Genomic DNA, 27,839 nt, shown 5'->3' on the forward strand with positions numbered 1-27,839 from the left:
CCTATAACTCAAACATGATATAATAGCTCTTCCCCTCCTCAAGGCGTGCATAAAAGATTGAATCAATCATGGATATGAATTGCTGTATATTTCTTTGGTGAGAGTGAAAGATAGAGATAAGGAGGAAGGAGACAGCCAGAGGAATACAGGCAGAGAAAAGTGAATGTGTGTGTGTGCGTGGTTGTGCTTCAAGGAATACACAGATTTAACTGAACACTTAAATGTCTTATGTATGTGTCTATTTTTTTATGTGCGTGCCACGTGCATACACTCATGTTCGTACATACGTGTGTCTGCATGCAAATGTGTGCGCCCAGTCACTGATAATTCTCTAGAGGTGGTTCATTAATGGGAGTGTGAGGCCATTTCGATAGTCATCCAGCTGGCTTTTATGGAACTACAGCTGAGCAATAAGCTCTGAATCCAGAACATGTCAACATCTGTCACCCACTGACCTACTTCCCATCATTCTCCTTTACACACTGACCTTGTTTACAAGTGGATCTAAATCACATCATTGATGTCTTTCACAGACTGGGCCTTCAGCGTCTTTTTTAGGCAGAGGCCATTCAAATCACTGACATGCAATGGACATCTCTCTGGAGGATGACACAATCCATATTTGCTCACTTGCCAGAGCACACTAAGAATTAGCACCTCTGTACGATCATAGACAGGGTGACCCCTGACAGCAAATATGTCTTCTGCTTTGACTAAGAGGAAACTCCTCTACATTTGTTTGTCCTTTCTCATTTCATGTTTGCTTTAGGTTTTTACCAGCTCAGTGGGAGTCACAGTAGGTGTCTGGGTCACAGGACCTGTATGCATTGCTTTACTGTTGCAGGCTATTTTCTTTATTGTATTTTCTTTCACACCAGTGTTTGTTTTTTCTCCATCCTCCACCTGTGTCCTCATCTTGCGTTCCCTTTTTCATAAAAGAACTCCCAACTTGGCTCTGATGCCTTGATGCAAAGTGACCAGCCAGATGAACCAAAGGAGCACTCCAAAAAGGACAGGAAAGGCAAAAAGAACAAAAAGAAGAGGGACAAGGGCTCTAAAGGCAAACGCAAAGGCAAGGGCAAGGGCAAGAAGGGATACAGAAAGAAAAAACATGAAGAGGAGGGTCTCGAGGATGGCTTCCTTAGAGTGTCATCATCACTGCCTGAGTATCTATCCCAAGAACCTTTTCAGAGTTCCACAGAGTTGCCAGAAATTAAGAGCACCCTGGACACTTTCATCCCCACTGAAGTCAAGACCCTCATGGAGATGCCCACACATGAACCCGACTCTACAACTGAGGCCCCCACTGTGGTGCCCAGTGCATTGCCTGAATCAAACGTTACTGAGGAGGTAGACAAGTTTACCTGTAGATGCTCTCTACCCCTCCTCCTGCCATTTGCAGTTCTAACCGATCACTCGCCTAATACCTCCTAACCATAGAGAGCACCTCTTCCTCTCCAGCTGCTTACCACCACCACTAACCAGCACCATCCTAATCATCACCTCCTCTACTTCCCTACTAGAAAACATGGAGAATGCATCTTAAATTTGAAATTTTGGATGATCTCACTAAATGCCTTCTGGCTGTGTGTGTGTGTTTTTTTTGTAGAACATGCAGTAGTACATGTATACCATATATTCAAAAGCATGGTATTCATGGTACATACAGTATATGACGTGAAACCTACAGAATGAGTATTGGGTTTACAGTTCATTTAAGGTGAATATTGTGCTAGGATACCATCTAAATCGTTTAAATCATACCTATGATAAATATGCCACAACAACTGTATATCTTTTTTTTATTTTATCTATTTTTAACTTTCCACAGCAACAAAAAAGGAATGTTTCTGAATGTCTCCTTCATGTTTATTATTTGCTAATTTTCCAAGTAAACTAATTTTTCATGCTCACACTGTTTCTGTAGCTGTTGCAGTCTCTGCCATGCTGCCACATGAATCTGATGTCTTCCATCAGCTAATTACACTCCAGCATTGTAATTAACTGCACACCTGTCAACCTGTATCCCAGATAATCAACACAGTCACAGAACATCCAGTCTTGCTAACATTTATATTGTATATTACAAAATGTGCCTTTACTTGGAAGCACTGGGTGCTAATGAGAAGTGCTCAGTGTCCCCTGGTTCATTTTTGCTATGACTCATTTAAGCTCATGTGTTGGCCTACAGGAGGGCAAGCCAGTGAAGAAGCCAGAGGTGGAGGAGTATGGAGATGACCTGTACAGAGACCTCTATGATGATCTCTCAGTTTCCACGGTAACAGTGGCCCCGAATGTTACTGAATATGAGGTAGGTTAAATGCAGACACAAGAAATGTCTTCATCTCAGCACAGAAACATTGAGGGATTAGTTTGGTATTCACTGCACCTGCCACTAATGGAGTTCTTCATTCCTTAACAGATTCTTGAATATGAAGATTACAAGAATGACACAGAGTCAGAGTATGAAGAGGATGAAACATATACGAACTGGTTTGACTTTGCAGAGCGGGAAAGAGCAGGGACGTGGGATGGAGAGGTAAATCTCAAGTGAACTCATACATCAAGTGAGTGGTCACGTCTTCAATTGCCTGCGTCAAGTGATTTCTAACAACCCACATCTCTTCATCTGTTTTTCCTCCTCAGGCGAGCCTCAGAGCAGAGAAAGGCCAAAAGGGAGAGCCAGCTATTATAGAGCCGGTGAGCTGCTAGAGGCATTCAATGAATAGTCTAGTAGCTTTAGTTATGAGCATGGGAATGAGCTGATACTCTCCTAATGTACATTTCATTCTATCTGTGCTTGTTTCTAGGGTACATTAGTAGAAGGACCCCCAGGTCTACCAGGGCCAGAGGTAAGCCCATTCACTGCCACAGAAGAAAATGGAAATTTTGACTGTCTTGTCTCTGTAATTGCACAGGATGTGGCATAATGTAACATAAGCAGGAAGTCTCCAGATGTGGTGCAAATTGTTGGGAATTTTGGATTCCAGCCATCAGGATGCAACTGTGGTGTTTTTGGAAAAGGAAACAGGGTTTTCAGCACTACAGTGCAATGCAAGACGGCACTTTGTGAAAGTTTGTTTGAGGATATTCTGTATACATCTATTAACACATCATGAAGTGACCACTAGAAGTGCATCATTAAGTTAAAGTTAAAATTTGTTAGTAAGTTAAAAATGAAATTGCTCTTTAATGTTTGTTTGAGTGCTGTGAATGTGTCCTCCACAGGGGCTCACTGGCCCAGCTGGACCAACAGGCCCCCCAGGACCCAGGGGAGACCCTGGTGAATTGGTGAGTTTGGCTTAGGCCTGGACCTGGGCCCATTGGGTTAGTTTGACCCCAGTTTGACCCCTTCACCTGTGGGACAGAGCTGTGAGCTCACATTGAAACATGCCCATGGGATTACCATGTGCTGGTTCAGTCCTGAACTGAACCTGTTGGACTTCAGGGACGGATGTTGACTCACACATGTTTGACCTGATTTTCTTTTGTGTGTGTGCAAGTGTCCATTTCTCCATGATTCATCACAATGGAACACGCACACACACACACACACTGACAGATGCTCTGTCATTTCCCAGTTGTTGGTTTTTATCATTTTGCTTTATTAGAATGCAGATTCCCATTGCTTACAAGCACATCATCTTCAGTCATTGCATATGCTTTTAGTAGCTATGTACAGTTCAGGTTCAGCCCACATAACAAACAAACCTATAATTTATTTCCCAAGATAAAATCGAAAGAAATGCAACAATGGTGGATATCACTGAACCTGGCACTGAGATAAATAAGTAATGAAGGGTTTAACAAATGCAATGTATCTACAAATAATGTCTTTAGCCATGGCATTAAAAAGACATGAATATGAATCACCAATATGTTTTATTAACTGAAACAAAGGATTATACTGATTCTTTATGTATTATATGTGCTGTGTCTTGCCCTCACTACCATAGCTTCATTTATAAACATTCATTCAAATAATTATTTTAATGGTCTTGAGTAAATGTAACAACATAAATTAATTCAATTGTTTGAATATGCATGCCTTTAATGTTTATTGTATTTTCCACATAACATACATAAACATACACTTCACATTGAACATAAAATGCACTAAAACAAAACACATAAAGGCACTTTGAATATGATGGAGGTTAGGCAACATGATGCCTTTGTTTGGTATAATTTAAAAGCAGCAACAGCCTCCAGGTCCTCCTGAAGCACAGATATTGTAAGTATTACATGTGAAGGAGTAAAATGAACTCCTCCTTTGTTCGCTATTGAACACACTTAAATCTGTCCACCAGTGATTGACACATATGAATTAGCTCTTGTCTTTAAGGCTTTATGTAATACTTATGGGGACATCCTGTAGTCATTTAATGCTTCAGGTAGAAAATCATAAGCCTGCTGTATAGTCTACTAGAACCCACCTCGACAACTCATTTTATTGCATATGCAGTAGTATTATTATATTTTTTATTTTTTGGAAAAAGATGTTCACCAATGAGTTAAGATAAGTAAACATATTTCCACTGCTACTTTACTTGTGCCAGAGACAAACAACTGTCAAGTATTTGACAAAAGGCACATTTATTGTATAAATGTATTTATAAATGACATTTAGTTTAATTACTAGTAAAGGAATGTATCATACCAATTACTTCTAGATACCTTTAACAGTAATCTGATGGACACAATCTTTATGACTCAATGCTACATTAAATGACGTGTTAAAATGGATATTTACAGTGTGTAAACAGAAGATAAGGTAGTGTGTGCGTGTGACATGCCCTGTGGAAATGGAGCAAAGGTTGTTTTTACAGTGTTTAGATTGCAGGGCTGTTTCTCTCTCTCTCTCTCTCTCTCTCTCTCTCTCTCTCACACACACACACACACACACACACACACACACCATACACACTCACAGTAGCTGATGCTTATCCTTTTCCCTGTCCTCTCTCTTTTCAGGGTCCCCCAGGACGTCCTGGTCTTGCCGGGGTTGATGGGATTCCAGGTCCTCCAGGAACCCTGTTGATGCTACCAGTAAGACCTTAAAGCACACTCATGCCTGCTCATGCACACACAAACACACACAGAAGGAGCACACCTTTTCCCAGTGTGGAGTAGTGGCATGACCACAAGGGGGGGCTGTGTGATTGAACTTCATTTACATTGGGGAATCCTGTGGTGGGAGCTGATTCCTCTTTTTCATTGCCTCCAGTTCCAGTATGGAGGTGATTCCCAGAAGGGACCAGTGGTGTCTCCCCAGGAGGCGCAGGCTCAGGCTATCCTGCAACAGACCAAGGTACACTTCACAAAAAATGTACTTTGGTGTCATTATGTCATATTATTAACATCAGTGACTGTTGTTGTTGCTATTGTTTCATTTTATCTTGTATGATAATTCATTGCATATCAAAAGCCAAAGGGTACCTTGTGCAGCGTACATAAACCACCCAGCTGTGTTTTTATTCCAGCTGTCACTGAAGGGACCTCCAGGTCCAATGGGTCTTACAGGGCGACCAGGCCCACTGGTAAGGCACTCCTCTGACCTTGACCATCATACCTCAAGGGCTCCTGCAACCTTTTACCACAAGTTCACATTGTGTCTGACCAGGCACAAGCTCTACTCTCTAGTTCCCATCCTAACCTCATCATTATGCATGCTCAGTATTTTCAAATTCCTGCGATTGGGAAATCACTGCAGGGTTGCCAAAATGAACAGATTTTTAAGATGATTTGTTCTTAGCTCGTTTGTATTTTGTCTGTTTGAGTGAGGAGTTGAATTGCTCCTGTACATCATTACACATTACATGTAATGAATTCTTGTGTTTATTTCGCAGGGTATTCCAGGTCCCACTGGGTTCAAAGGAGACAGGGGAGACAGTGGCCCTCCTGTAAGACCAGACATTATTTTTACCTCACTACTAGCTTTTTTTTGGCCACACTTTTCATTCTTTGTCACTCTTTTTGCACCTTTTTGCATTTGTCTTACTCTGTTCCCTTCTCATCTAGGGACCACATGGGTTGCCAGGCTCTCCAGGAATTGATGGAAAACCAGGAAAGAGGGTGAGATATCTTGAATATTGCAGCTTTCCACACTGAAAACCTCTGTATCTGCAGCTTGTGTTAAAAGAATGCTGTGCCTGACATACTGTAAAGCAAAACCTATTTAAACTGGGTTGTGTATATCATAGGGGCGTGCAGGAGTGGATGGAGGTCGTGGAGCTCCAGGTGAAACAGGCTCTAAGGTAAGCTCTTTGACTGTTTTCATTAGTGACAATCTCAACTAATTGAGGTGCACCAAACACCCAGACATCTTTTGTTCCAGCAAAGTATTTACGTCTACGGCGAATACTAGCTGAGGTTAATAGTTGTGTGAATGCTAGATGGCCAGTTGTAAGACCATATTGCTGATGTTTGGTGTTATGTTCCCATTAATTCAGTTTCCTGTTTCCATGAACACAACAATACCACAAGTGTTTAGGCAGTAAGGTCTTGTACGATAACAAACTATCTCCACTTGCAAGTGTAAGCCTTTAGGTATCCAGCAGCCCACAGCTTTTTATATGTATTGACAACGAGGCAACTCAATACCTAACAGCTGCAGGAAGAGCTTAGTAAATAAATCAGGCTCCCTTGATGCCGGGTCTGACAGAACAGCAGAGTCTTTATCAGTCAAAGCAGCATTTTAGCAGACCTACAGCTAATCTGAAAGCTCCCTCTCCCCAACACATACTCAGAGCAGATGGGAGGCTCTGCCAGGGGAGACTTTCACTACAATTCTGCTAATGTTTACACATTACCGTATGTGTGTGTGTGTGTTTCAGGGTTTAATGCACTTGCTTCTCTATTAATTTTCAGGGTGACAGGGGTTTTGACGGCCTGCCAGGTCTCCCAGGAAACAAGGGACACAGAGTGAGTTTGGTTTGGTAACTTAACATTGTCACTGTATTCATTTAGTCATTCAGACACTAACACGCCAGCACGGCGTGCATGAATACCTTACTCATCATATGGCAGATGTTTATTTGCATATTGTGATCATGATGATTGTTGTGATTTCTGTGATGACAGTGTACACTAAAAAGCATCTGCTTGATACTGCTCTGCTATAAAGAGAACAATCCTAAATATCTTGAGGCTTGTGGCTAATGCTTTTATCTTGTAGGGGGACAGAGGAAAGCCTGGTCCTCATGGGCCTGTTGGAGAGTCAGGAGAAAAGGTGAGTGCACAGTACTTTGCAGAATTTACTTGCAACAGAAAAGACATCCTGCTGCAGTGCTTTGTTTTTCTTAATTTTTTTCCATCACACAATGTTAAAAAGGAAAACCCTTCGAGGTCAATGAATCAATTCTACAAAGCATTAGATGGTAAAGCACCACAGATCAAAGCAGGCTTTACTGAAATTAAGTCATAAACTCCTGATTTTTTTAATTCCACTATGTTCGCCTACTTCATTAAGTATCAAGGTCTGCAAAAGACATGAAAGCTATGCAGTGCATCCCTGACATAGAATTGAAAATATGAAAGATAGAAGCTCTGTCAAGATAGTATCTATCCATGCAGGCGGGCGGGAGAAGTTTGAGAGAGCGGTCTATTAGTCTTTGCTCGAAGATAGTTGAGCCTTATCTGTCAGGCAGTGAATTTCTTTAATGAGCTATTTTCACAGATTATTCTGTGGGGATATAAATGTATCCACGCCTGAGGTTAACTCAGAGAGGTGCATGAGATTTATGTGTTGAATCTGTTTCCGTCTTTGTTATTTTAGGGATCTGATGGACCTGTGGGGCCAAGAGGGCAACCAGGCGAACCTGTGAGTAACTACATCTGGAAGAATATAATGCTCCCTCATAATGCACACATATAGACACCCACAGCCACATCTACATCTAAATAGTTCATGTGTATTGGTTCTCTACATTAATATATCAAGCCTGTGCACAAAACCCTTTTTCTCAGTGCAGAAAAAGTGATTTCTATGACAAACCCTGAGGGGATTGTGGGAGATCACTGGATTTAAGCTCCAGCAGAAGTTTCAGCCAAAATCTTACAGAAGAACTGACACAAGTACAAAATGTACCACTCATATTCTACATGTACAAATGCAATAGAAACACTGCACAATATTTTATGATGTACAACAACTATTTAAAAAAGAACTAGGATTGTCAGACCTTATTAATGCAATACCTCTGTGTGCATGCCTCAGTGTTCACTTTAGCATTAAGAGAGAAAAGGTCACTGGGAAAAGGTCTGCAGCTTGAACACAAAAACATACAATGGCATAGCATGCTAGTATAAATCTATCATATAAATACTACCTGCAAAGTAACTTTGGATCATTGAGAGTCCACAAAGACCTTAAGAGCTGCGTTGTAGAAGCTGTCATTTTCTGTGTACCTCTGTGGTAAACACTGGTTGATTGGTTATGACTCACGCTATCTTTCTCCCAGTAGGTGAGGTTGGGACTCAGCGGGGCTCTGTCCCTCTAAATGAATCACCCAGTGCAGGAAGAAAGAGAGTGCCATAAAACATGTTAGGAAAGCTATGTTAAACTACAAAGATACAGGAAAGGAGAGAAGTTGGCTGTTTTGATGAGAGAGAGGAAGCGATGGGAAAAGTGAGACAGCGAGAGACAAACGCGAGACAGAAATTTGGTTGGTGGTGGAATAGATAAGAGAGATGGAAAGAGGAAAGAGAGAGAGTCGGAGAGGGAAGAGATAAAATCCTGGCCTGAATGATTATATTTCCATATCAATCACTTCCCAGGAGATCACAGATGTGGCTTTGGAACAGGTGGCTTGGCCAGCCTACAAAGAGGGAGGCTGACAAAAACAGAGCGCACAAACATTCTCGCGCAAACACAGGCTAGCGCAGACTACCACATACAAAACCAGATGTGCACACACACACACTAAAATATATTATCTGTCTCTCCCTGTTTTCACCCTCTCTCTCCCTCCCATTTATGATTTAGTATTCCACACTCACTCCATCTCATCATGAATGCAGGTTAGATGCTGACTATTTGCTGTGTTTTGTCTCCAGGGTTCTCGGGGTCTTGTTGGACCAAGAGGGCCACCTGGCCCACCTGGCCAACCTGTAAGTCAACATTGCCTTGATTACAGAATCAGAACTATACAGTCCCTTCAACTCTATAAAATGTCCTCTAGTTCATGGAATCATCAATATGAGTTTTTGAACTTTTTGTTCAAAGTTTGGCATTTCATCCATTATTTCCTGACATTATTGTGTGTGTGCATTTTTGTCAGGGTATCAGTGGAAACGATGGAGTACAAGGGTCAAAGGGCAACCTGGTCAGTTCTGCTACCCTCATAAACACGTTATTTAATCCCCATAACTGCCGTTATATGCCGTTAATGACTTTAATGTATGTGTGAATAGTTATGTATGTATGTATGAATTAGTATGTGGGTAACAGCTTTTTTAAAGTGATCTCAGCTACAGAAACATCAGCCGGAGGGGCTTAGTGTGGCCTTCTAATGAACCTGTTAACCAGTCATGTGACGATGAGCTTATGACAAAGATCATGTGGAGGCAGAGTGTGTGACTACCAGTGTTTCTTGCTGTCAGGGCCCACCTGGAGAGATAGGGCCCCCAGGTCAACAAGGAAATCCAGGAGTACAGGTACTGTACCAACACAAAAACACTGTCCTGTCGCTGTGAGAGATATTCCACTCATTACACATCCTATACATTTATTCAAGTCATGTAGACAAGCTTCAAATATACACAACCACTTACATAAACAGTTTGGCTCTCTCTCACACAGACATTTTATCTATTTTTTCAGTTTTTGTGGCATAAAAACTGCTGATTTGTGTGTTTTTACTTTTGGGCATATAAAACCTTTTCACAATCCAATTGCATGACACTAAAATGTGTGCAGAATACAAGGCTGTTTTTATTACCTCATGAAAATAATGTTTTTGGACATATAAGGTTTTCACCCCACAGCAACAAAATTAAATTTTAAAATGTCGTCAGAGGCATAACAGTCATATAAAGAAGATTTAATCATAATCCATCCAACCCTCCACCTCACACAAGAACACCCACACAGACTGTTCATGACTCTTACATACACACATACCATATGCACACACGCACAAACTCGAGCAGAACCTCAACTCCCAGCTTTCTCCTAGTCTTGTGACACTTAACCTGATTGATGCTTTGTTCTGGTCCAGGGCTTGCCTGGTCCTCAGGGTCCCATTGGACTGCCAGGAGAGAAGGTAGGTAGCATGTCTCTCACTTAATTTCAGAATTAAAGCTGCAACCTTGTGACCCCTGTCATCACATATCCAGGGGAGGTCAGTTGAGCTGGAGAGTACGACCGAAACACTTCTGGCTCCCATTCAGACAAGACAGGGCTAGACAGGAAATCAATACACAAGAAACACACAGGCATAACAGACACTGCGGACAGCCTTGGCCGGTGCACATCATGAAGCTAGACTGATAAAAGAAATAAAAAGTGCACTTAGTCATAAACACAATATGTTTGGTAGGGGAGTGGCAAAGTGGGAAGTTAGGGTGCTATATCATATCTGAAGCTAAACTCCAGCATTCATACCTGTCTCTGTCACATACAGGGTCCCCTGGGGAAACAAGGCATGCAGGGACTACCAGGCATTGATGGCCCTCCTGTAAGTACACACAGACACAAATACATAAATGCATGCATAAGCACAAACACACATAAACAAACATGTATCGATGCATACCTTTGCATATCAAGTATCTATGTACATATAAATACAGCATGGACTGCTGCTACTTCATCAGTCAACTGCTGAATGTGAAATGCAACATCAACTGATTTACTAGCAGAGTCTTCATTCAAGCAATGCATTTTGGCACAGGTTGTTCATCAGTTTTTCTTTTGTTTACTTTTTTTTACAGAATGGGTAAAAACATACAGACATACAAAACTATATACAAGCAAAAACATATATATACCCCACATAATGACAGAAGTCAGAAGACGGCCAGCCTTTACAGTATAGGACCTCCAGTAGTAGAATTTTCCAAATAAAAGCTCACAAAAAGCTATACAATAACAATGAATACAACCAAACCAAAATTTTGTATATATACACATGTTTATATGAACATGTATACAACCCAGAACTTAGTTATTCTAAAGTAGCCATGAGGATAAAGGAATAATAAAATCACCTACCTTTCTGTGGGACACAGGAGGAATTTCTGGAATTGATCCAAAGCAATATGACATTTAGAAAAGAATGAAAAATCAAGTTAATGCTCCTTGTATTGTTCTGCAAAGCTTTGTGACACACAATGATATTTTTATGGCGCTTCTCTCTCAGTGCCGCTGTTGTTTCCTCTTTTTCATTGGTTAGTTGCATTCAGAAATATCCATGAGGTAGTGATACAATAATGATGTATTTGCAGCAGTGCGAAGTCAATCTGTCTCCTGATTTCCTGTTTTAGGGTCACCCAGGAAGAGAGGGCCCCGCGGGAGAGAAAGGCATCCAAGTGGGTAACTGTATATCTGAGACTTGTCTACTGTAGTGTCATAGCAAGATATTAAAAGAGCAATATCATGCTGTTTCTCGCAATCTATTGTAACTGTGCACTCACTCACATTAGGTTATAATATTGCTCACGCTCATCATTACAATCATTGTGTTCCCACAATGTCATCATCTTTATTGTAAGAACATTAGCTCATTAAGAGTCAGCAGCGTGCACTCATCAGCATCATCCACTTTTTCTGTTTGAAAATGCATATTGACAATAAAGGGCAGGACACGGTAACTGAGTGCAATGCTTATTCATATCTGGTCAGAGAAATGCGTTTGTGCTGGCTGAAGAACACTGAAGAACACTGTTGTTCTTTTTGTGTGTGTGTGTGTGTAGGGTTTACCAGGTGCTCAGGGGCCTGTTGGATACCCAGGGACCCGTGGAGTCAAGGTGAGACATAAATGCTTCATGATCTCAGGTGTAATGTCCACTGAGATATTTGTTCCCTCGCACATTTCATTCTGCGTGTATATCTACCTGTGGCGGACAAGCTGTTTGAGTCTATGACTGACGGGTGACAGGTGGAGGGAAAGCACCTCGGTTCTCAAGGGGACTGCTAAGTGAGTGAGGAACATTTGACGGATTGAGGGAAATGTCTGTCAGATAGAGCAGAGCTGTGTGCGTAGGTATGGAACAGTCCATTTTTTACTGAGTGTGCTTTTTGTAATTGAGGAATAAAAGTAAAGGAAAAGTGAAGGAATTCTGCTTGGTGTTTGTTTTTGTCACATTTACACGTCTGGTACTTTATCTGGTTCCCTGAGGGGAAACAATCATTAGTATAAAATGAGTGTAAGGTCAATAGCTGCTCAATAATAGAGCAATGTTAGGTCAAGAGAAAATCAATACACACTTATAAATCATTTCAGTGTTTTAAGACTGGGTATTTCCGGAAATACAGGCAACCAGTGATTTTTCTATGTGCTGTGCAGAGTCTTTTCTTAAGACTAGGTAGTGATGCCAGGGTCTTGTTAAATTAAATGTTTTTCTCACTTTTACAGGGAGCAGATGGAGTTAGGGGTCTAAAGGGGAGCAAAGGAGAGAAGGTGAGTGAAACAGATAGTGAGTCTTTATTCTCTTGCTTGTTGTCAAATTGTGGATTGTGACCGGAAGGACACTTGACGAATTGCAATATAATGATGCCATTTATCATCAAGAGAGCTTTCATTAGACACCTCCTCTCCTCAATGCATCATAGGGAGAAGATGGCTTCCCTGGGTTCAAAGGTGACATGGGCATCAAGGGAGACAGGGTGAGAGCCTCAGGATCATTTTCTGTCAGTTATTCTCTAGTCTACTCTCTAGTGGAGATAAAATTGTCACTTCCCTTTCACTCTCATTCTTGACTTTAGGGTGATAACGGAGTCCTTGGTGCTCGGGGAGAGGATGGACCAGAGGGGCTAAAGGGCCAAGCCGGACCAATGGGAGATCTAGGAGCTTCCGGGACAGCTGGCGAGAAGGTACATTTTTAAAAGATGACATTTACATTACAAAACAAGGTTAGGACACAAAAGAGGGGGATAGGGAGATCAAATAGGCTGCAAAATTAAAAGAAAATTCTTATCTAAACCTTCATTATGCAGCTACAGCCATTGTAACAGATAGTACACTTACATTTCTTTAGCTCAGTTTTGACAAAACTTTCTTATAAAATGAGTGTCTGAAAATCACTGAAATACTGAACATATGGATTTTAATGCCCTCACATTTATTACATCTGGTTATAGCCCATTCCTATGGCAAAACTTCCAGTGAGCCAGAATGCATGTTTAAGCATTTAATCTTTCTGTCGTCATTATATGCATTCATTTAGAGACATCCTGCTGTATTGCTACATGCATAGTCAGCAGTATGTCATAAAAATCTTAATGACACGGCTTCCATGCACTTTTCTTTTTGATATTTGTCTGCTTTATTTCTTCCTCGCCTCTTATTTTGCCCGTCTCTCTGCAGGGTAAACTTGGCGTGCCTGGATTGCCGGGATACCCAGGAAGACAAGGTTCTAAGGTGATTTAGCATTGATGAGCTGTTATGATCAGATAATATGTCTCTTGGTTCCTTTATCAGAGCTTTAACCAGCAAGATGTGTGTCTTTGGCTGGACTGTTTCCTGTCTGATTAAAAATAAAGGATGATAAATGGCTTATTAAAAAAAGGCTATTTTATTAATAGTTCATTAGTGACATCAATTCATTACATGTTGATGAATGGTGTATTTAAGGCTGTGTTGGGCTCATGGATTAGATTTGCTTTAATTTGATACAGTAGTTAATTATACGTTAATGAGACATTGGGGGTGATGTGTGATAAATGGAAGGCTGAGGCTGATTAACCTCTACATGTTTCTCCAGGGATCACTTGGCTTCCCTGGTGTGGCCGGGGTCCCGGGAGAGAAAGGACGAAGGGTGAGGACTGTGGTGACATTTTAATCCACATCACATTCTGACTGCTTCAGAATATGTAAACTTTTCTGTGGAGGAGATATTGTGAAATTATGTTGTGAATAATTGTTAACCTCTACAATGCAGGGTCCAGCTGGTCAGCCAGGGGCTGGGGGCCAAAGAGGTCCTAATGTGAGTACAGCTATAGGTGCCATGCCTATACACAATGTTTTTCTCGATATATAAAGCTGTATTTGCTCTAATTAGATACCATCAGTTTACCACAACTTGGGGGAGGCACACTGTTACATCACCAGACGTTTATCTTCAACCTCCAGATGAGTTATGCATGTGCTAATCAGACTGTTGTTTGTTTTCCAATAGGGAGCCCGGGGAGGAAGAGGAGCAAAGGGGCCCACTGGAAAGCCTGGAGAAAAGGTGAGCTTAGACAGACAGACACACATACACACCCTGACATAAACATATGCACATACAGTTACACACATAAACACACACCTGGCCGTCTCATAAAGTATGAATGAGTGCGCCAACTGAGTTGGATTTGGTTGTTGCTGTACTTCTAGATGACAGGCCATCTGGTGCAGTGAGGAGCTTCAGTCTGGCAGGGGATGCTTCAGTTTACACTCTCACCCTCAAAGAGCATCTTGGGAAAGCTAAACATTTGTTTAGCGGGCAGAAAACTAAAAATGTTGGAGTGGCTCATGTTTTCATACAGAAACTGTGTTTTAATTTGTCATCTGCCTTGTCCACCTGGTAGGGTTCTGCTGGACAAGATGGTCCTTCAGGATCCCCAGGAGAACAGGTAATCAATCTTGGCATCACAGCACCGGAAAATTCAATCTGGGGTTTGAGACAGAGTTTTGATAATCTGTATTATTATTTTATAGGGTCCCCAAGGACCACAGGGGAGACATGGCGAACCAGGACCTAGGGGGCCTAATGTGAGTGGGCTATGTTGTACTGTATAGTGTGTGCCCTGTGATTTAATGTTACTCATTTTTACCTCATCCCACATTTATGCTCACATTTGGTCATGGACAGTTCATTACAATGATGCAAGAAAATGCTCCCCTTTCAGGGTCCACCTGGAAAAGATGGATTACCAGGTCATCCAGGCCAGAGAGGGGAACCAGTAAGTCACCTTTAATGTCAATAAAGCTACATATTTGGTATATAATATTTTGCCATTATGAGGTGCACACCCCAGCATTAAATTAACAGAGAGTTGAGAGTCAACGTGATCAACACAGCAAACAAATGGAAAGCTATGACATCAGCACTGAATTACTGAAGCCAGAGTGCAAGCTGAGAGGCCTATATAGAATAACTACATAACTGAAGGTCACCAGACTTACTTGTCTTATTCTTCAGGGCTTCCAAGGCAAGAATGGACCTCCTGGCCCCCCAGGAGTTGTTGGACCACAGGTAAGAGGATCAGATAATGGTATATAGTATGATTCCTAAGCAAACAGAGGTTTATTTTAGATAGCATGAATTTAAATAACTGTTATGTGATGTGTGTTGTCTAAATTGGTTGTTTTCAGGGAAAATCTGGTGAGACAGGGCCAACTGGAGATAGAGGTCATCCAGGTTCACCAGGACCACCGGGTGAGCATGGTTTACCGGGAGCTGCCGGAAAGGAGGGTGCTAAGGTGAGTGGTTTTCATCATAATGTCAGGTTCATAATCACTTACCAGCATCACCTTATTACTGTTATATTAGATAAAGCCCAAGGACTCTCTCAGCACTGCCTGAATATCTCCTGGGTCTCATCCTATCCTCTAATTTGCTAATAAATAACAGAGGAAACCTCGCGGTGTTGAATGTATTATGGCTCATAAAAGATAAATGTTCTGTCTTGGTGTGACTTGCTGGTTGATGTGATTTATGACTGCATAAGGGCCTGCTGTCTGCTGGCTACTTGCCTTATATCTAATCACATATGTGTGTATGTGTGGTTTCCAGGGAGACCCAGGTCCACCAGGAGCCTCAGGGAAAAGTGGCCCTGCTGGGCTCCAAGGCTTCAGAGGGAGCAGAGGGACCCCTGGTGCAATGGTAACGCAAAATTCCAGAAATCTCATATCCTCACTTTCACTCAATGTCAACATCAGATTCTCTTGAAATGTGCAGCTTGCAATGAGATCACAATTGAACTTACAGCGTGCCATTTACTTTTTGTCCATTTACTGGTTGTCGCTTGATTGTGAAGGATGTGTATGCCTGTGTCTCTCCAGGGTCCTGCAGGTCTGAAGGGAGGAGAGGGCCTACCTGGTGTTGCAGGATCTATTGTAAGTCTGATTTTGTTCGTTCCCATCCCAACCCTGCTCTCTATTCATCTTCTATGTTATATAGAATACTAGGACATATGAAGCAGGACGCTGTTTCCATGGTGACCAGTGATCGTGACCACCACATTAAATCAAAGAGTGACTCATGTGTCACCTCACCTCTCTATCTCCTCTTATTTCCAGGGTGCCACTGGAGAGAGGGGCCCCGCTGGGCCGGCTGGTGCTATTGGCCAGCCGGGACGGCCCGGCGGTGTGGGTCCTGCTGGGCCGATGGGCGAGAAAGGCGAGCCGGTAATAGTTGGAACATTGATAATTTTGTTTCTTAGTAACAATGTCCATTAGCACATACTGTATCATCACCTCCCACCATTGGGTAATAAACAACATGTGCTCTCGCTTTGGAATGTGTCATTATGAGACAGAGAGCAGGAGGAGGTAAAGGAGAGAGAGGGAGAAAATATGAATGTGATCAAGCCTGCTTTCTTGGGTGTGAGTTTCCTTCCTGGTATGATACATTAATCAATGTGTCATGCTGCTTTATGAGGATAATAAGTATTGTTGCATTTGCTTGATGTGTGTTGTTTTCCCATCTGTTCCCTAGGGAGAGAAGGGGCCTGTGGGGCCAGCTGGGCATGACGGGGAACTGGGACCTGTAGGGCTGCCAGGGGCTGCGGGACCTCCTGGGCCTCCAGGAGAAGACGGAGACAAGGTAGTTATATTGGACAGCCAACATGGACTGCAGTACTGCTGTAAAGTTCTTGCTGATAATTGGACTTAATTGTTTGTATGTACATGTTTGTGGTCATGTATGTATTTGTCTCCATAGGGAGAAACAGGAGGACCAGGCCAGAAGGGCAGCAAAGGAGACAAAGGAGAATCTGTGAGTATGAATTTTATGTGAATAGTTCGAAACATCACATCATCACCTTGCATCACCAGGAGGTAGAGGACAACCTGGCTTACAGTTGGTTTGGGGCAATTCATTGTAATAACTGTTTGCCTGGACAGAGCATCGTCTGGAATGAGCAGATGGTTTTAATCATGTCATGTCTTCCCTGTATTACTGTCCTTCTGCTTTTTTAGGGACCCCCAGGACCTTTTGGAAGTCAAGGACCTGTGGGCCAGCCAGGACTGCCAGTATGTTACGAAAACTCAGAATGCAGCCTATAAAAACATATCATTGTATAATATGTTGGTTTAGGTTGAGCAGTGTTAACACTGCTGTACATTTCAGGGTGCAGATGGTGAGCCAGGTCCTCGTGGGCAGCAGGGAATGAACGGGGCGAAAGGAGATGAAGGATCCAGAGGCTTTAAGGGGGCATCTGGTCCTTCTGGACTACAGGTAAAAATGACTTCCATCGGCTCATCTCTGATTTCACATTTATACTTTAGTTTATATCTGTTTCCATTCCATGCCTGAGACTGCGTTGATCATTATATCTGCATTTGTAGGGAATGCCAGGACCACCAGGGGAGAAAGGAGAGAGTGGGCATGTTGGCTCAATGGTAAGTACTGCTCAGCAATCCCAGCACATACAATAGTCATCTCAAGTCCACTGCTATGGTCCAGTATCAGTCTCAAGTCTGTTCTCAACACCACTTTCAACACTTTGCTTCATGATTATTATGACTTTGACTTGTCTTGGTCTCGTCTGATATTGGATATCGACTTGACTTTTTCTCACTTTCCAAACACTTTTGAATAGGTCTCTCCACTTTGTCCACTTTTCTTCATTTTCTCCCCAGGATCAAAAGCAGTTTGAAGATGAAACATATGCATGCATTCATTTAAATTATTTGTATATGTAGGGTATAATGCAGAGCTTCTGCAAAAACTGTAGATTTACATTTCTGTTTATGGTTTGACATGTAGCACTTACACCAATATTACTATGATACCCCCTATGATACTATGATACCTGTAGATAATGCAGCACAAATAACAGAGTTAGCTATGAGAGCGACAGCCAGTTACTGTCAGTAGATAAACATTTTAATGCAATCCCACTGTATTAGAATGTATCTCATACATATCAGCAGTCTATGAACTATAGCTGGTACACAAAGACAACCCACCACAGTGCTTAAAAACTTTAATTAGTGCCATCTATTTAGTTTGTTAGCGCCAGCCTTGCTAATTCTACTGCTGTGTGTCAAACTCGTGAATCAACCTTTTCCCCTGCCGATAATCGTTAAAGTTCACCGCCCGACTACAGGCAGTGGTCTTGAGTGGGGCTCAATTTGTTCTTGTCCTCTTTTAGTCTCAATGTCATTTAGACTCTAGTTGTACAGAGGTTTTGACTGATCTTTAGGGTAAAGCCAGTCATGGTTTTGATGTTGTTGATGATGGTTCTGCCCCAGATAATTATCCTAGTAAGCCATGCCAGTGAGCCAGCATGCACAATGTCAGGACCCTGGAAATGACACACCTAAATTTAATGCAGCCTTTATTAAAGTTATAATTCATGAAATAGAGACATAACACAATCATGTCATAATCATAACAACTGAATAATGCAGAACAATGAGTTTAAAGTGTTAGTCACAGCAATAAACATCCCATATTAGCTCTGCTAAGCAGTTGTCCCTAGCAGTTAACTTTATGCAAACTATTCAACCATATTACTATGGCATATAACATATACTGTGGTTTTATGCTGGCTATGAAAAAATGCAGTCTTAGGTTAAAAAACACTCTCCAGTCAATGGCTCTCTTAATTCTGTTCCTCATATCTCTACTGTATGTTTGTTGGCGTTGCATACATCTTTCTGCTACCTTAAAATGATATCCATGATAATGATGGTAGAAAGAAAGAAAGCCCTTTAAGCCTATAACAACCTCAACGCATCTTTTCAATGTGTGATGGATCTTCAAGGCTGAGTGTGAATGAAGAAATAGACCATGACTTCATGTGCAAGAAAGACAAGCCCAGAGAATGAAGAGGTGGTCCTGTATGTGAAAGGAAGCAAAAGATTAAAAGAGAGAGAGAGAGAGACAGAAAGGAGGCAGTGGAGCAATGGAGTGGAAGGAAGAGGCGGGGCGCTGATTGTGAGCAGGAAGACGGTGTGACAGCTGCTAATCAGATTAGCCTCTGCCTTGGCTGTCTAATGAGCATCCTCCTTTGTGACAGTCATCTCACAACGCTGTCAACCATGAACACACGCTCAACAAGATTCTCTATAGCCCCTCTTCTCCACAGCCAGATTAGGGAGGGAATGTATCAGAAACCAAAACAAAAGAGAGAGGGAAAAAGAGAGGAGAGGAGAGATGCTGAAGACTCAGTGGGGAAGTTTTATTCATGTGTGAGCGTTGCGGATCACAGAATTCTCCCCTCTAATGCTCAAGTATCTCTCTGCCAGAAGGATATGTGTTTCCTCTAGTCCCACACAGTCTCTCTCCGGGCAGATTGTCTGTCTTTCTGTCTGAGTGTCTTTACAACACAAGGCTCCCTCCAAGACTTCAGAGTGATTCAGAGCGCAGCTCAACATCAACTCAACTGAAACTGAAGCCGAGCACAGTTAGGATTAATTGCTTGCCGTTCTCTTGAGCTGCACAGAAGAGTCACATCACATGCCGTCACTTAGGCTGAGAGAATATGGTCTTGCACATCACAGGCTAGAGGTTTCTTATTAATAAGAGAGAATAAGAGAGGCGAGGGTGGGGGGGGCGGAATCAGAGCCTGTGTCATATCGAGGGTAATGACCTGTCTGGACGTCTTCATCATGTCACTGCGATAATGATCATAGATACTGGGGCCATTGCATAAGCAATCCACCATGGGCTGACTTCTAACTCTCATTTAATTTAGGAGGCACCAGCCAACCCCTAGCTCACATTCAGTTTGTATTTCTGTGTGTGTTTTATTGATTTCCATATTGTCTACGCTGAGATCCTAATAAAAACATTACATTTCTCTCTCCACAGGGGCCTCCAGGACAGCATGGCCCACGAGGCCCTCAGGGTCCTATTGGTGGAGAGGTAAAGCGCAGCATGACTTTTTTTCTTTCTTTCGTTTTTTAATTACATTTGTGTATGAATGCATGACTATAGTAATATATTACAGAGACAGTCCCATTGAGGGAGGAATAAAGCAAACACTCTATACACATAAATACTCTGGAGTAAGTAAAAGGAGAATTTCCCTGTGGGGCACAATTGCAGTTTATATCAACAAGCTGTTCATCCATCTTCATAACACACTTGTAAATATTCCTTTATATCATGCTCAAAACATTATTCCCAGCAAAAACATTTCAAATCAATATACAAAGATGGTAAAAATCAGTGCTAAATTAGTTCAAACAATAAATGCACCAGCACGGTCCATTTAATTTGGTAATGCTAATCAGCATTACCACATAGTCTAATTGTCCTCTCATAATGAATAAATGTAGATCATTTTTCATCATTTCTGCCTTTAAGATAATTCATTGAGGTGTGAAAATATTTGTTCTTGCTTTGTTGTTTTTGAATTGTATCTTTGAGGCTAAATCATTACTTTTGTTAATTTAATTTGTGTATTTTAAAAGTTTTCCAAAAATCTGCTTTTCAGAAATGCAATTTTAAAATCACACACACCCTCTGCGGATATTGGACTTATACTATATTTTCAAGTGATGGTAGCTGCATGCCTTTGTGAGTCATAAATAAAACGTGATGGTGTGTCAGCTTTGGCATCAAGAAGACTTTTCAATACACAGTATTATCTAAATTTCAAACTGAACAGTAGCTCATCCTCACGTACCACAGATACTTTATATTTTCCAGCCGCTCGTCTCTTCATATACAGTCTTCATTTGAACGCTTCCTGCCACAGACCCTCTACTGCTTTTGAAACTTGAATTATTAAATAGTATTAGGATATAATCCCAGGGAGAGAGTTATATTTACTGCTTTATGAATGATTAAGAAGTATTAGACTATCATCCCTGAGAGGCAGTTATATTTACCTCTAGTAATGGCCTTCTCTCTACAGCCTCTCACAACGGTCAATTATTCAGCAGTGAGCTGCAGAAATCTGTGTGAGCCACGCTAGAGCTTCATCACAGGAAGCATGAAAATACAGCGGTGCAGAGATGGTGGGATTCAGAAATGGATTGATACAGGAATAGTGGAAAAGAGCGAAAAGCGTAGGGATGGCATGTGATGAAAGCAGTTGACAGCAGGAGCTCAGTAGTAGTGCGTGGCGGTACTCAGCTCTCATGTTTGTGCACTCTACCGAAGACATGCTTTTACTGGGTCCGTCTCAAGACGCAAAGCACAATACTCTGACATACATGCGTGCACACTAACCCACATGCACAAACAAACAAACAAACAAACTGATTGAGAGAGGGGAAATAGCATCCACCCTACTGTGTGACTCAGACACTATCCACATAGAAAACCTGACACTCAATATTTTTGTGTTGTGATAATTTTGTTCCAGTTTCAGCATTCTGTAAGCAGAAGTGCTGACAAACTCCTAAAAGAATACTGCATCAACAGCTTGATTTTCAAAAATCAAATGAATATTTCAAACTTGCCCTTGTTTTATGATATTTTTGTTCAAACTGTTCTCTCCTCCTGCCACAGGGCCCTTCTGGAATACTTGGTGGAGTTGGTCAGCCTGGACTTGTTGGAGAGAAGGTCAGCATTTCCCATTAGCAACTACACAGCGTGTGCCTGTGCACATACAGTAGAATGGTGGTGGTTTATGTGTGTGGGCTTGTGCGCCAGTGTGTGTGTGGTGTGTTTCAATTTCACTGAATGCTCCTTCTCCATCAGGGTGAGGACGGAGAAGCTGGAGACCCTGGGTCAGTCGGAGTGCCGGGCATTAGTGTGAGTCACGTTGCCTCCATCTCTCCTTCCTGTCTTGCTCAACCTTGTCCTTTCTTCGTTGTCTCTCCTCGCCCTTTCATTGATTGTCATTTCATATGCTGGTGTCCCAGGGTGCTAAAGGCGATGTGGGGGAGAAGGGTGACTCTGGCGCTCCCGGTGCAGCTGGGCCTCCGGGACCAAGAGGAACACCAGGGGAGGACGGACCCAAAGGCAACCTTGTGAGTCTTTGTCTCTCTGGATCAGTGACTTGTCAGTGGTTGTCAGGTCAGTCTGTCTGTTAATATCATGCCATGCATATGATGGTTTTTAACTCACTGTTTTTACCCATAGGGCCCTATTGGATTCCCCGGAGATTCAGGACCCCCTGGAGAACCTGGCGTCAATGTGAGTATTATTGTTATTATTGTTTTATCATTCATTTGTCATTAACTTATTGTTGGGTAATTTCTTCTATGTGACAATTTTTCATCCAGGGGGTAGATGGTGGACCAGGGCCTAAAGGAGACAATGGAGAACCTGGCAAAGCAGTAAGCAGTGATTTTATTTTCACTTGTTGACAACACTAGCAGCTCTTGTATGCTTAGCTGAAGTATTTATTCTCTGTGATACATTGAGGTTTTGCTTCTTCATCATTATGGATGGGCTTTCTTCTCAGTGTTTTTGTGACTGGGTGGGAATGTGTTTCTGTTTTAACTTCAGTCCTTTTTCTGTTCTCTGCAGGGTCCGCCAGGAGCCTCTGGAGAGCCAGGTCCTACAGGACCTCCTGGACGGAGGGTGAGTTTAGCATATTTTATATGTTGTGTATGCATGTCTATGTAGCGATATGTGTGTTTGTTTGAAGTTAACAGCTATTGTCATCATCTCAGCAATATCTTTCTCAATCCCAGGGTCATATAGGTGCTGCAGGAAAAGAAGGGAAGCAAGGCATGAAGGGAGCCAAGGTAAAGATAATGACTGACACTGAACTCTATGGTTGTGTATGGTGCCTTCCAACAAACTCTTTCTGATCTATTTTGCTCCTAATGTCTTGCTATCTATGTCTGTCCCTCTGCTCTATAGGGGACAACAGGAACCCAGGGTCCAGTGGGGAAGACAGGCCCAGTGGGACCCCAAGGGCATCCAGGGAGGTCTGGCCCAGAAGGTCTTCGAGGCATCCCAGGTCCCGCGGTCAGTACACAATGTAAAATGGTGTTTTAACATTAGTCTGACAGTGTTAAAATGGTCATCAGAATCATCAATCATCAGAATGTTTGTTTTTTTGTTTAATCAATGATTCAGCATACTGTAAGATGATCTATAATTCATGTGATTATTTTCTAGGGTGAGCAAGGCTTAAATGGGCCACCAGGTCAAACTGGACCACCAGGACCAATAGTAAGATCCTTATATTGTTATCGGAGCCTATCAAATGAGAAGGGGGACTTGCAAACCCAGCACAACCAAAAAATATTTCATAAACAGAGTCTACAGCATTGGCCAACTAATACATCTGACATTGTTAACAGGGGCCACCAGGACTTCCAGGATTGAAAGGAGACCCTGGAACGAAGGGAGATAAAGTGAGTGTTTAGCCCTTCACAAAGAAAAACACTCAAGTCTAAAACCTGGGAAGCAATGTTGATGAACCATGTCTCTGTCTGCAGGGTCATGGTGGGTTGATCGGTCTAATTGGCCCCCCAGGAGAACATGGTGAGAAGGGAGACAGAGGCCTGCCCGGGAACCAGGGTACACAAGGGCCTAAAGGAGATGAGGTACATATGGTTGCAACATGGTGCATCTGAAACACTTCTACGCAAAGAAAGTTCAGTTCACTAACAAGATATGCTTGTTCTTATATCTAGGGTGTGGTCGGCCCACCTGGTCCCAATGGCCCACTAGGACCACCTGGACTGTCGGTACGTGACATAGTTGTTACAAAAATATATGCTTTTCTATGATCAATGTACAAACGATTATGTTCTCAGCTACCATACATGAGTGTTAGGCCCAAAACATTTGCTCAGTCACAACATGCAGATACTGAATGTTTTCATATCTACTTTTTCAGTGAACAATTTTTATATATGTATTAACCTATTCATTTACTGTTGTTTTCCATCCTATGGCATAAAATAACTTTTTATAATGACATAAATACGCCTCTAAACAAGTTTGAATGCAACAACAAGAAGCAGTAATCATCAACAGACTGACGGCTTGCTGCTTGTTGCACTGAGAATGCCCATGTTGTTTTTGGACCATTTTTATGTAAGGTGGGCTGTGATAAACCTTTTAAGCCCAAAGCAATAAGAGATGCATCAAAAGTGTACATTATTGTACATTATTACCTTGGGTGAAAAATAAAAACTCATCTTTTTTTTCTCCTTACAGTGGAGTGTTGAAACCTGTTTATGCTTATTTTGGTAACCTATGTCTGGAAACCAATTTCTGTAGAAGCTGCTTATCAAAATTGTTAATAATATAACAGACTATATTTTGAAATTGTAATTATTGAACTGCCCATCTGAAGTTTATACTTATGCTGCATCGTAGCAGATGTAAATGTCATTTGTGTCAGGAGTGCATCTTTTAAGCCATCCTCCTGCAAAGATTCTGCAGGTATAAAACAATACAAGGCTTTTAGATAGTAGAGTCATTGCTCTGTGCTTGAAGGTCATATAAGAAGTCCTATTATTATATTATATATTACATTATTATACTCATTGTTTCTCAGTTGTGAAAGTAATAATTTTGACCATAACCATCCCTGTTACTAAGCACGTGCCTCATTTTCCAGTGAATTGCAGATAATTATTTTGCAGTTCTTACTTGAGTAATTCGACAGTTTAGCTTTCATCCTTTTACTGCTTATTTACTCCTTTCGTCTCCACTCTTAGGGTGCAGCTGGTGAGAAAGGATCGAAGGGAGAAACGGTGAGTCCAGTAATCTGTCTTATTTATACATTGCCATTTCTGTACTCACACCTCTGCTTGGTTAACAGCTGCTGGGAACATATGCTGGGCTGGAGAGAAAAAGTGTGTTTGTTGGCTTAAATGTACCATGCTTCATAATCATAATGCTCTACTGTGTTTACCGCATGTCTTTGGAACTAAAAGCCTGCTGTACAGCCACGCTTGTCTTGTGTGTGATTTTTCCATTGGGCCTTTTTAATAGGATTTGGTTCTGGTGTGTGTGATGTTATGAAAACCACTATAGTGTGTCTTGCGAGCCGAGGCTTTGACCACAGAGTGCTGATGCACACAGCTGGATAATCCTGTAAAGCAACAGCAATATCTGCCTGGATAAAGCTGGGATTTAGCCAAGTGGTGTCAGATAGGTTCCAGGTGAGACAAAGTTTTGTCCTCTTCTATTCTCCAGGGTATCATTGGTCCCAGAGGAGATGCAGGCCCTGCTGGCTCCCCAGGACCCCCAGTGAGTACCGCCAAAGATTCACACCATGGCCTTCTCAGTGTCAGCTTTATTCTGTTCGTTTCCCTTTCACCTGTTGCTTACTTCTCTGTGCTACGTCCAGGGACCGCCTGCAACAATGGTTCAGCCCCTGCCTATCAGAGAGGGCAGGAGGAAGAGACGAAGACACTCTGATCGGGCAGGAGGAGCAGCCCCATCCAGGGAGGAAGATGTGGAGATGGAGGTCCTCCAGGGAGATCAGCCTCTGGAGGATGCTGAGGGAATGGAAGAAGTCTTTGCCATCCTCTCTTCCATGAAAATAGAAGTGGAGGTGATGAGGAGGCCCCTGGGTACATTTGAGAGCCCTGCCCGGACCTGCAAAGAGCTCATGATGGTCCAACCTGACTACAAAGATGGTTAGCAAAGACTTTGCTTCGTCATTGATGTCTATTTCAAGATAAACTAGTCCAGGAAGAACTGACACATTTTAAATACGCACACATCCTCTAACATACACCCCTTTTAAGCATCATTTCACCAGCTGCATGTTATCATCTTGTTACCCTAGATGTGTTCATTATACAAACATCTGATGTTTGATTGATGTCCTTTCTCTGTGCACTTTGTAGGAGACTACTGGATTGATCCTAACCAGGGCTGTCACCGAGACTCCATCAAGGTCTACTGTAACTTCACAGCTGATGGAGAGACATGTCTCTACCCTGACAAGAGGATTGAGATGGTAAGTCTCCAGTCTCATGCTCTCAGCCTTTACAAAGCCGACTTCATCATTATCCATCAGAGCACAAATCACTCCCTATATCCCTTGAGCCTAAAATTGTATTCAACGTCCTCCCTCTCTCCTTCTGTGTGTTTAGGTGAAATTAGCAGCGTGGAACAAAGAGAAGCCAGGAAGCTGGTACAGCCAATACAGGAAAGGCAAGCAGGTACAAAAAATCAAAATCAAACCTCACCTCACCTCCTACCATTAAACCTTGCTGGCTCTAAATGCCAGCTAAATTACTCATCCTAATTGTGTTGTGTTTGGGTGATATTCATGCATATGATTGAGGTGCAAGTGTGTAGACATGCATGTGTGTGTGTCCACCCACGTGCACATGGCTTTTTGTTTATTTGTAAATCTGCACATTGTATAATTTGGTATTCATTTATCAGACCATCTGCGATGAGAGAGCTGATTTGATATCGCCAGCAGTTGATTTCAGCAGTCAGGATGAATCTCACAAAGCCATTGGCAGTTCTGTCTCATTGACTAGCATTCAAGGCAGCGTGCTCAGAGCACTGGCCTTTCATGTGCACCTGATCAGAGGTCTCGTAACCCTCTCAGATAATCACACAGCTGCCAGCACGATTGCAATTGACTTACTTTCTCACACTGAGTTCTTGAGTCTGCTTTTTTTTCTTTACTTAATTTCCTTACTTCCTACTTTACTTCCCCTGTCTGCTCCGATTCTGAACAGAAGTTGCTGTAACTTTTTCACCCTTGCTTACGTAAACGCCTCAGCACAAGATGGGAGATTTATAATTTCGTTGATGGAATTAAAATTAGAACTCATATTTGTCTGACAGATTAAAGGCTCAGACGTGTTTTTCCGTGGCTTCATCTCTTTGGGAGAAAACCTGTTTTTGTGTATTTTTTCTCATTCAGTGGGATTTTGTGTCATTTAAGGGTAATGCTGTTTTAAACTGTCAGTGTATACTAATGCCTATGTATCTGTGTCATCCAGTTCTCCTACAATGACAGGGATGGGAACCCTGTACATGTAGTTCAGCTGACCTTCCTGAAACTACTGAGTGCCACGGCCAAGCAGAGCTTCACCTACACCTGCCAGAACTCGGCAGGCTGGTTTGACAGCACCTCCCGCTCCTACCAGCGTGCCCTCCGCTTCCGGGGCAGCAATGACGAGGAGCTGACAGAAGCCAAAAGCCCCTTCATCAATGCAGTGCATGATGGATGTCAGGTCAGTGCAGGGACAAGGGAAAAGGGACTACCTGTAGTTGGACAAAAGAGAATCAGCCTTAATGAAACTAACGTGTCTATCAATTGTGTTGCTGTGGTCAGCTGGTACTTGATTTAATAAGTGGGTAGCCATCAAATCACTGACTTGAATAGGGATTTATTCAAGAGAGTGGGGAGAGCTAGTTAGTCGAATTAATCCAAGCAAATTCTAATAATGGCTTTAATTTCTCTCTTTCAGTTCCGCAAAGGTCAGGAAAGGACTGTTCTAGAGATTGACTCCCCCTCGGCAGAGCTGCTCCCTATTATAGATGTGGCTCCAGCAGACTTTGGCAACAACAACCAGAAGTTTGGATTCCAAGTTGGACGAGTATGCTTCAATGGTTAA

At 42.2% G+C, this 27,839-nt stretch overlaps 1 protein-coding gene across 1 annotated transcript in view; it reads left to right on the forward strand.

Annotated features, from left to right (window-relative positions):
- Window positions 1–27,839, forward strand: part of col5a3a (collagen, type V, alpha 3a) — a 43,447-nt gene extending 15,608 nt beyond the window's left edge. The window contains exons 6-67 of the mRNA XM_070922452.1: window positions 940–1,350; window positions 2,192–2,311; window positions 2,423–2,539; window positions 2,647–2,700; window positions 2,811–2,852; window positions 3,229–3,291; window positions 4,975–5,049; window positions 5,228–5,311; window positions 5,484–5,540; window positions 5,850–5,903; window positions 6,022–6,075; window positions 6,204–6,257; window positions 6,871–6,924; window positions 7,178–7,231; window positions 7,778–7,822; window positions 9,058–9,111; window positions 9,282–9,326; window positions 9,604–9,657; window positions 10,221–10,265; window positions 10,626–10,679; window positions 11,488–11,532; window positions 11,917–11,970; window positions 12,579–12,623; window positions 12,776–12,829; window positions 12,929–13,036; window positions 13,530–13,583; window positions 13,927–13,980; window positions 14,104–14,148; window positions 14,341–14,394; window positions 14,735–14,779; window positions 14,865–14,918; window positions 15,056–15,109; window positions 15,349–15,402; window positions 15,522–15,629; window positions 15,943–16,032; window positions 16,212–16,265; window positions 16,449–16,556; window positions 16,867–16,974; window positions 17,092–17,145; window positions 17,349–17,402; window positions 17,500–17,607; window positions 17,718–17,771; window positions 20,191–20,244; window positions 21,841–21,894; window positions 22,033–22,086; window positions 22,197–22,304; window positions 22,417–22,470; window positions 22,560–22,613; window positions 22,807–22,860; window positions 22,974–23,027; window positions 23,146–23,253; window positions 23,407–23,460; window positions 23,592–23,645; window positions 23,730–23,837; window positions 23,928–23,981; window positions 24,963–24,998; window positions 25,444–25,497; window positions 25,598–25,889; window positions 26,103–26,215; window positions 26,352–26,420; window positions 27,222–27,455; window positions 27,693–27,839. Coding sequence (XP_070778553.1) covers window positions 940–1,350; window positions 2,192–2,311; window positions 2,423–2,539; window positions 2,647–2,700; window positions 2,811–2,852; window positions 3,229–3,291; window positions 4,975–5,049; window positions 5,228–5,311; window positions 5,484–5,540; window positions 5,850–5,903; window positions 6,022–6,075; window positions 6,204–6,257; window positions 6,871–6,924; window positions 7,178–7,231; window positions 7,778–7,822; window positions 9,058–9,111; window positions 9,282–9,326; window positions 9,604–9,657; window positions 10,221–10,265; window positions 10,626–10,679; window positions 11,488–11,532; window positions 11,917–11,970; window positions 12,579–12,623; window positions 12,776–12,829; window positions 12,929–13,036; window positions 13,530–13,583; window positions 13,927–13,980; window positions 14,104–14,148; window positions 14,341–14,394; window positions 14,735–14,779; window positions 14,865–14,918; window positions 15,056–15,109; window positions 15,349–15,402; window positions 15,522–15,629; window positions 15,943–16,032; window positions 16,212–16,265; window positions 16,449–16,556; window positions 16,867–16,974; window positions 17,092–17,145; window positions 17,349–17,402; window positions 17,500–17,607; window positions 17,718–17,771; window positions 20,191–20,244; window positions 21,841–21,894; window positions 22,033–22,086; window positions 22,197–22,304; window positions 22,417–22,470; window positions 22,560–22,613; window positions 22,807–22,860; window positions 22,974–23,027; window positions 23,146–23,253; window positions 23,407–23,460; window positions 23,592–23,645; window positions 23,730–23,837; window positions 23,928–23,981; window positions 24,963–24,998; window positions 25,444–25,497; window positions 25,598–25,889; window positions 26,103–26,215; window positions 26,352–26,420; window positions 27,222–27,455; window positions 27,693–27,839 — 4,857 coding nt within the window. The remainder of the gene's footprint in view (window positions 1–939; window positions 1,351–2,191; window positions 2,312–2,422; window positions 2,540–2,646; window positions 2,701–2,810; window positions 2,853–3,228; window positions 3,292–4,974; window positions 5,050–5,227; window positions 5,312–5,483; window positions 5,541–5,849; window positions 5,904–6,021; window positions 6,076–6,203; window positions 6,258–6,870; window positions 6,925–7,177; window positions 7,232–7,777; window positions 7,823–9,057; window positions 9,112–9,281; window positions 9,327–9,603; window positions 9,658–10,220; window positions 10,266–10,625; window positions 10,680–11,487; window positions 11,533–11,916; window positions 11,971–12,578; window positions 12,624–12,775; window positions 12,830–12,928; window positions 13,037–13,529; window positions 13,584–13,926; window positions 13,981–14,103; window positions 14,149–14,340; window positions 14,395–14,734; window positions 14,780–14,864; window positions 14,919–15,055; window positions 15,110–15,348; window positions 15,403–15,521; window positions 15,630–15,942; window positions 16,033–16,211; window positions 16,266–16,448; window positions 16,557–16,866; window positions 16,975–17,091; window positions 17,146–17,348; window positions 17,403–17,499; window positions 17,608–17,717; window positions 17,772–20,190; window positions 20,245–21,840; window positions 21,895–22,032; window positions 22,087–22,196; window positions 22,305–22,416; window positions 22,471–22,559; window positions 22,614–22,806; window positions 22,861–22,973; window positions 23,028–23,145; window positions 23,254–23,406; window positions 23,461–23,591; window positions 23,646–23,729; window positions 23,838–23,927; window positions 23,982–24,962; window positions 24,999–25,443; window positions 25,498–25,597; window positions 25,890–26,102; window positions 26,216–26,351; window positions 26,421–27,221; window positions 27,456–27,692) is intronic.

The sequence above is a fragment of the Enoplosus armatus genome, chromosome 17 (genome assembly GCF_043641665.1).
Source record: "Enoplosus armatus isolate fEnoArm2 chromosome 17, fEnoArm2.hap1, whole genome shotgun sequence".
Classification (NCBI taxonomy): domain Eukaryota; kingdom Metazoa; phylum Chordata; class Actinopteri; order Centrarchiformes; family Enoplosidae; genus Enoplosus; species Enoplosus armatus.